Here is an 8,294-nt window from a genome sequence, read left to right on the forward strand (position 1 = left end):
CGTCGAACTAGGCTGAGGAGCGAAGCTTGAATCGGGCTTCACTCCAGGGCCAGGATGCCTCCATATTTTCGCATGTACGGAGCTAAACTGGAACAGTAAATATAGACAAATAAATAAACCTTTTTTCAAAACTCTACGCATCCGTTGTGCCAGGATGAGAGAGATTGGGGAACTAAACACACCCTAAACTTTGATGGTGATTCCCATTGGGGCATGTTGGCAAAAGAAGATGAGCGAGAGGTCAAAGCAACGATAAGGGGATTTACACAGTTAAATTTACGATAGAAACCTTGTTGTGCTTATATTGAATCTATATCAACACATACAAGTATACGAATAACAAAGGCAGAGAAGCATAAAAAGCTTCATACAGATTCAGTAATTCACCGAGGTATAGAACTTTTTTTTTGCACTTCACCCCTTCACGTATCCGTTAATACCACCACCTTCCTCGGTATCGTCCGTCTATAACAAATTTAACATGCATGCATATCCTTGATTGTTCAGACACGCGGTCTGGCTCAGTTGTCGTAGGTGCGGCACTCGTCGGTCTCGGGGTTCTCCTTGCAGTAGTTCTCGAGCGGGTCGGAGTTGTCCTTGAGCTTGTCCCGCGCGTGGCTCGCCGTGGCGCTGAGCTCCTCCACCTCGTCCCACGCCGCCGCGCACTCGCCGGTGCCCTTGTCGTCCGCGCACACCTCCTCCGCCTGCTTGATGCTCTCCGACACCTTGTCGGAGATGCCCGGCGGCGTGGACGGCCCGCTCGCCCTGACCGCGAAGCCGCCGCGGCGGCGGGCCGCCACGGAGAAACACACGCGGGCGGGGACCGCCTTCCTCGGGAGCACGTCGGCGGCCGCGAGGGTCGCCGGGGTGGAGAGGCTGGTCACCGTCGACGCCATCTCTAGCTAGACTGATGATACGGCACGTTTTCTTCTGTGTGATGTGGCGCGCGTGGCTTCGCGTGTGCTGTAACAACTTACAATGCAATGCGTTGGAGCGGTGAAGTTTATATATAGCTTTGTTCGGGAAAGGGGAGACCCTTACGTGCACTCGTTTCTTATCGCCTCTTGGCCAGTCGTTGTTTTCCACGTCGTCGGAGAGGAAGATATTTCAAGGACCATTGTGACTGGGGAGGGAGATCTTTTGCTCTCTGCTCGGGACATCTGAGGCGAGGGAGTAGTTTTTGACCCTGGAAAACGTGAAGGCGTACGTACAAGCGCTGCGCGGTGTTCGTGCTTGTAAAGTTCGTGTAGTACACGAAATTCGACGCGAGGTTCGTGTTGTGCCGAACGAGAATTCAACGCGGCCAAACAAATCGTTTTCGCAGTACTCCAAATATCTGAGATATTGTGAGAGGTTGGGGTGGAAAGATAAACATGCATGATACTACTTTCTAGATATCTCGAGACCTTTAGTGGAAAAAGCAAAACAAATGACGGACCTTTTTTATGTACCTTATTAGAGAGAGCTACTACTTGTGGAACAGTTTTCAACTAGCTAGTTAATTTCATTTTGCTTTCAAACCGGTTGATTTTTTTATATTGGATTTATGTAAATGCAACTTGGCCGATTTATAAGAATACTATGTGTATTTTGAAGCTTCGAAGAACCTCACCATAACTTTGTTGTACTTAAAAAAATGCTATTCTCATCCTTTTAAAATGTTTTGGTCTCAATACGATTGCGTATTTCGATTCATACACGAATAGAGCTCTGTGGGCCTACTTGTCATTGGCTCTCTCCACTATCTCAGCTCTCTCTCTCGCACTCGCGCCACTCGTCGCCTGAGCTCCACCACCGGCCGCCCGACCTCTGCCCACGTCGCCCGACCTAAGGTGCCCTCCACCTGTGTCGCTCAAGCTCCGCCGCCGCCTGCCCAAGCTCCATCTCCCTTATGAGCTACCACACTGCTCTTCTTCCTGAGCTCCGGTGTCCTCCACAACCCCACCTCGATGCTCCGCCGATCAATCCCTCGTGCCAACACCATCTCCCTCACCCATAAAACCTATCCCCCCCATTAATCGTAGGAATCCATCACTAGAGAACTGTCGTCGCATCACGCCCTTTCCGTCAAAGCACTTCACCATCGCTGAGACTCCTTAAACCCTCTCCGCCTCAACTGGAAGCTCGGTGAACACCCTTGTATCCCATAGATGCTTGAGCCGTGGCCTTTTTCCTTTTCCGCCACTGGCTGGCCACCGCACAAGGCGACATGGCCACTGCTGTCACCCACGCGTCGTCGGGCCGCACCGGACACCCTGCCGAGCTGCCTACATTTGTGAGGGCGACGTCAGGCGGCAAGCGCCTTGGGTTGGGTGGCGCGAGTGGAGGTCAGGCAACCGGCGGAGGAGCTCGAGCGGTGGGCGAGAGGAAGACGACGAAGATAGTGTGAGCCCGCGAAGCCACATTTGTGTACACTACTAGAAAAAGCATTTATACAAACAGATCCAACACCCCATACAAAACTCTTTTTTAATTATATATAAAAAAAGTCTATATAGATTAGATTTGTACCAACAATTTTTGAACTGTATGTACATATTAGCCCCTATTCACGGGGCAATTGATTATTTGCCATCCTACCGGATGGCTCACTCCCAAATGCCACTCTACCAAAATTCAACTCCCAAATACCACCCGGGCCCGCTGGCAGTTAGACGGATGAACAATAGCCGCTATAGAGCCAGAAAAATTTGTGCAATTCAAACTAAAAAAATGCCAAAAAATGTGTCGAGTTTTGTACGTTCTCTATAATTCATAAGAAATCCATTTTAACTAGATTAATCTAAAAATATTATTTATAATTCAAACTAAAATTCCTGCTACTTTTTCAACATCTAGCAATTTTTAAGGTCTCACAAAAATTCCTAAAAAATCTAGTAAAATTCACTAATATTCCTCTAATGTGATGTACTAATTTATAAAATTATATTTCACCTTAGTTTATAAGGTGAAAAAATGAGTTCCTTTGTAATGCCTATTTATTAGTGCTAATAATCATTTGTACAAATAAATGGACATTACAACGAAACTCTCTTTTTCATCTTATAACCTAAGGTAAAAAATAATTTTATAAATTATTACATCACATTAGAGGAATATTAGTGAACTTTTTCAGATTTTTTAAATGTTCGTGAGGCCTTAAAAATTACTAAAAATTACAAAAGTAGCACTATTTAAGGAATTTTAGTTTGAATTATATACAATATTTTTAGATTAATCCAGTTAAAATTGGTTGCTTATGAATTATAGAGCCTACAACAAAATCGACACATTTTTTGACATTTTGTAGTTTGAATTGCACAAATTTTTCTTCTTTATAGCGGCTACTGTTCATCCGTCTGACTGTCAGCGGGCCCGCGTGACATTTGGGAGCCCCCCCCCCCCCCGCCATTCACCGGCCGCCTCCCTCCTATCGGGCGCCGGCGAGCCCTCAAGCCAGGCTACGGTGGCCAGATCTGACACCGGTGGTGGGAGAGGCCATCGAGATAGGGACGGGTCAAGATGGATCAGGTTGAGGCCCTCTGGCACCGCCGTGTCGCCTCCTCCTCAATCGCGTCGTCGTCGTCTCTGGAGGCGGCAGCATGTGGACGGAGATGACATAGAAAAAGGGACAAGAAGCAGACAAGGTACCTCGTCCCCATGATCTGTGCGATGGCGGCAAGGTCTACAAGGTACTTCGACTACATCTCGAGCTTCTACATGATGTCAACTAGAATTCATCTAATTTCTTTTGCATCATTGATTGGCTGTGTAATAGGGGCATGGCGCTAATGGCGGAGGACACCATGAAGTTTTTTGGCAAAATGCTTGAGACGAGGATGTGCCCAATGTGAATATCAACACCTTTGCTGTGAAATGCCAGGGAGGTCGAGGATGTTGAGCAGCTGCTGTGGTCATGAAGTAGAAGGTGTGCGTGCCCAATGTGCTCTTGTACCGCTCATGTGTTTTTGTGGTCCTCAATGACCCCAGCCTCAAACGCTTGAGGTTAGTTCCATCCACCAATTTACTCATCATGTGAATTTGCTAAATGCAAAGACACATATCAGGTACTGTATCTTCTCAGGTCAGCTCAATGGCACTTGTCTTCTTTACAGCAAACATCCGACTATGATGTAATGAAAGGAGATGTGGAAGCAGTGCATTTGTTTTCTGCAGGATGAAGTCGTTCAAATATGTTGGATTGGCAGTTGGTAAATTTAAAACATCATGTATCTCTGCTCTGTTAATGTGGCTTACAAGTAGTAAATTGTAGTTACCACTTACAATTTTGTCTGCAGGCTGTGAGTGTGGTGATTTTCTCTGCCTTGAAATGCATTCATCTAGTTGAGCACATGCCACTCCGCTGCTCCAAGGGATACATATTGGTCACCGGCTACAACTTTTACCACCCTGAGCAATTCGATTTGTCTCGACGCCACGCCATGGAGGTGAGGGATATGCCTGACTCACCTCTATCAGCATGATAACTTTTCCTGCTTTTTCATTTCATTTTGATTTATCTTCCCTCCTTTCATCTTCGATGAGGTAGGCCACAGTACATGGTGCTTGCCACCAGTTTTGACCAAGAACGCATCAGAGGCAAGTTGCAGTTTGATTTAGACCCTCATTACTGCATTTTTTTTTTTGGCCCAAATCTCATTTGGCTGCATGTAAAGTATTGGGATTGCGATGGTGTAATTCCTTCAGTCTGAAACTTGCTAGGATAGCCTTCATTTGCTTGGCACACTGGGTAACTTCTATTTGCAGACATTTTCCGGTTCAGGAAGTGATGTGAATAAATACGAAATTTACATTTTTTTCCTTGTTTTACAGCTTCAGTGTTGTTTGTGATAGTTGTTTGGTCATCTCCGTTGCAGGTTTGACACTGATGTCATGGGTGTATTTATAGGCTTGACCAGAGGCATCAGACACATCTGTTGGAGTAAAGATTTTTGCCTGCTTTGTACATGACTCTTCCAGCAGTTTGCAAAGTAAGGTCATGCTGAGTCAATTCGCCAGATCCATTTCTAGAGGGCAATGCCACCTCTACCATGGGATGGTGGAGATGATTCAAATAATAACCGGTGTCGCCTCACTGCTGCCCTCCGCTACTACGCTGATGGTACGTTTCCTCACCCTCGTCGGTTTGCTGCTTGCAGCGACTTGCTAAATGTTCATATAGAATGAAAATGTCCGTGAAATTAGCAGTCGTGGGTTCACTTATAAAGCCTCCTCTTCGCTTTCGTCCTCTCCCATCTCTCACTGATTTTTGTTCTCCATTCTTATCTGTAGCGTTTTTAGCGTTGCTGGGTTTCAAGGTGACCAAAAACTGGGAAATGACACTGAACTGTTTCGTGACACATTGTCTGCTTCTTACGGAAATTTTGCTCCGCATTTCTTTGGCTGGTATTAGTCTTATGTGTGTTGTATTTCTGCTGGGTAGCAATCCAATCTGTACGTGGTGGGCATAGTACGAGGTGTTGTTCACCAGCAGAATGGCGAGGCCTTGACTAATGATGTTCAAGTGTGACTGAATCAGGATACACATGCATATCAATTCTATCTTCACTTGGGTATGACGGTGTACTACTGTGGTAATGTGATTTTGGTTAGCTCTGGTTCGATATATGAAATCATCTATTATTCCTTTTGTTTAATTTTTGCCCATTTTGATATGTTTTTACATGAAAATGTACTAGGCATTCAGCTGTGCACATGTTTAATCCAGTCAATAATATCTCATTAAAAAACAATATTATCTCATAAAAATTTTAGCTCCGTTGTAACGTACCGGCATTCAACTATTTATAGTAAAAATGTATTGTACTTTTAAATAACCTCAACAAAAGAATGATATTACTACTTTTACACCTGATGTCAGCGAAAGCTGCATGGTCTTAAAAACTGAGGTTACATGGCATGCATTCAAGCGTGGCTCGTTGGAAACGTACGGTGGCTCATTTTGATTCCAGATTAATTGCAGCACGGTCCAATTACAAATACCACAGGCACATATGCACATTAATCGAAGCAAAGCTTCCTCTAAAAAAAGTTGAAGTAAAGCTATTAACCAAGAATATACTCCAAACTTTTAAAGTTCGAACATCGGTAAAAATAATAGCATTTTATAAGTGTTTCCATGATTTATGGGCCTGAAGTCTCAAGGGTGGGCTCTTTTAGTCCGAGCCTGAAGTTCGCACAGTTCTGGGCAACCGTGGTAGTAGGTGTTGAGAGTGATTTGAGAGAGTTTTTGAGTAATGTATGTTGATCTATTGATTGCTGTTTCACATATATATATACATGTTCAAAGGGTATGAATATGTCCATTCAGTAGTGAATGGTTGCCCTTTGGTTCAATAACTGAAAGCAGTTAGTGTGCTAATTGATCACATGCTAAATATCTATTTGTAACACTCTCCCTTGATCAATTATCTTGTGTGTAAACTTCTTGTTGAAAACTCCTCTAAAAACCCTGTGGGAAAAATATGAGGAGAAATAATATGTTATGTGTTGATATACTATTAAAACTCCTTTAAACCCAATGGGAAAATATAAGGAGAAAATGATACGGTATATTTCAGTTATTGCTTCATTGTAAGTTCAAATGAGAAAACTCATTGATGAATTTAGAGAGCAATGATTATGATCTTTAGACCATATTTAAAACCTCCGAAAAACATTTTAGAAAAATAGGAGGAACAAAGTAGATATTGCCTCATTAAAAACCTTATATGAGAAACCGTAAAGGGAAAAACTCATAAAGGAAAAGAGTGCAATAGAACAGGTTATTTATTCAGGGATCAATCTCCCCCCTGAATCTTGCAAATCCCGTAGTCGTCGCATACCAATTCTATTAACATATTTTTGGAATATAGAAGTTGGTAAAGACTTGGTGAACAAATCAGCGAGGTTATCACATGACTTGACTTGCAAGATTTCTATTTCCCCATTATTTTGTAATTCATGAGGATAGAACATTTTAGGAGCAATATGTTTAGTCAATTTGCTCTTTATGTAACATGTTTGCATTTGAGCAATGCATGCAGAATTATCTTCATAGATAATTATTGGTGATTGAATAGATCTAATACCACATGATTGTTGTATATGATTAATCATTCTGCGAAGCCATACGTATTCACGTGATGCTTCATATAATGCGATTATTTCAGAATGATTAGTGGATGTAGCCACTAGAGTCTGTTTTGAAGACTTCCATGAAATAGCTGTTCCGCTATTTAAGAATACAAAGCCTGTTTGTGACTTGGCATTATGGGGATATGATAAGTAACCAGCGTCAGTGTATCCAATCATATCCGTATCTTGATTTCTTTTAAAGAGAAGACCAAGATCTATAGTGCCTTGGAGATATCGTAAGATATTCTTGACTCCTGTCCAATGACGTTTAGTTGGAGTAGCGCTATACCTAGCTAGTAAGTTAACTGCAAATGCGATATCAGGCCTGGTGCAATTTGCAAGATACATAAGTGCTCCAATAGCACTGAGATAAGGAACTTCGGGTCCTAGTATCTCTTCTCCTTCCATCCTTGGTCTAAATGGATCCTTTTCCATATCAAGAGATCGAACAACCATGGGAGTCTTTGAAGGATATGATTTTTCCATATTGAATTTTTTCAATATTTTCTGGGTATATGCGGCTTGGTGTAGTAAAACACCTGAAGGATAATGCTCGAGTTGTATTCCCAAGCAAAATTTGGTTTTACCCAAATCTTTCATTTCAAATTCCGTCTTTAGATGATTGCGTGCTTCATTTATATCTTCTGTATTTCCAATGATATTTAGATCATCAACATATACAGAGATAATACAAAATCCTGTTGAGGATTTCTTTATGAAGACACATGGGCAATCATCATTGTTGGAATATCCCTTTTGTAAAAGGAATTCTTTTAGTCGGTTGTACCACATTCTTCCCGACTGTTTTAAACCATATAATATTTTTTTTAAGTTTTACACAGTACATGTTGCGGTTTGCGTTTGGATTCGGAATGTTAAGTCCTTCTGAAACTTTCATGTATATATCCGAATCAAGTGACCCATAAAGGTATGTGGTCACCACATCCATCAATTGCATAGATAGATTATTTTGAACTGCCAATGAAATTAAATATCGGAACGTGATTCCGTTCATTACTGGAGAATATGTCTCATTGAAATCAATGCCAGGTCTCTGCGTGAACCCTTGTGCTACAAGCCTCGCTTTATATCTCACCACCTCGTTGTTTTCATTCCGTTTGCGGACGAAAACCCACTTGTATCCCACAGGAAAAATGTTACGAGGAGTAGGTATCACT

At 42.5% G+C, this 8,294-nt stretch overlaps 1 protein-coding gene and 1 long non-coding RNA gene across 2 annotated transcripts; one reads left to right on the forward strand and one right to left on the reverse strand.

Annotated features, from left to right (window-relative positions):
- Positions 1 to 275: 275 nt before the first annotated feature.
- LOC133900266 (calvin cycle protein CP12-2, chloroplastic-like) lies at positions 276 to 991 on the reverse strand. The gene has a single exon (XM_062341376.1). The coding sequence runs from the start codon at positions 894 to 896 to the stop codon at positions 522 to 524; it is 375 nt and encodes a 124-aa protein (XP_062197360.1). The 5' UTR covers positions 897 to 991; the 3' UTR covers positions 276 to 521.
- Positions 992 to 3,388: 2,397 nt separating this feature from the next.
- Positions 3,389 to 5,636, forward strand: LOC133909878 (uncharacterized). Its single transcript, XR_009908451.1, has 6 exons — positions 3,389 to 3,671; positions 3,758 to 3,984; positions 4,095 to 4,190; positions 4,278 to 4,427; positions 4,857 to 5,101; positions 5,272 to 5,636. It is a non-coding gene; the product is annotated as an uncharacterized LOC133909878 (long non-coding RNA).
- Positions 5,637 to 8,294: the final 2,658 nt, after the last annotated feature.

This window comes from Phragmites australis, chromosome 2 (genome assembly GCF_958298935.1).
Source record: "Phragmites australis chromosome 2, lpPhrAust1.1, whole genome shotgun sequence".
Lineage (NCBI taxonomy): Eukaryota > Viridiplantae > Streptophyta > Magnoliopsida > Poales > Poaceae > Phragmites > Phragmites australis.

Excerpts from the sequence above, each read along its gene's own strand:
- LOC133900266 (XM_062341376.1), bottom strand. The coding sequence starts at position 896 with ATGGCGTCGACGGTGACCAGCCTCTCCACCCCGGCGACCCTCGCGGCC.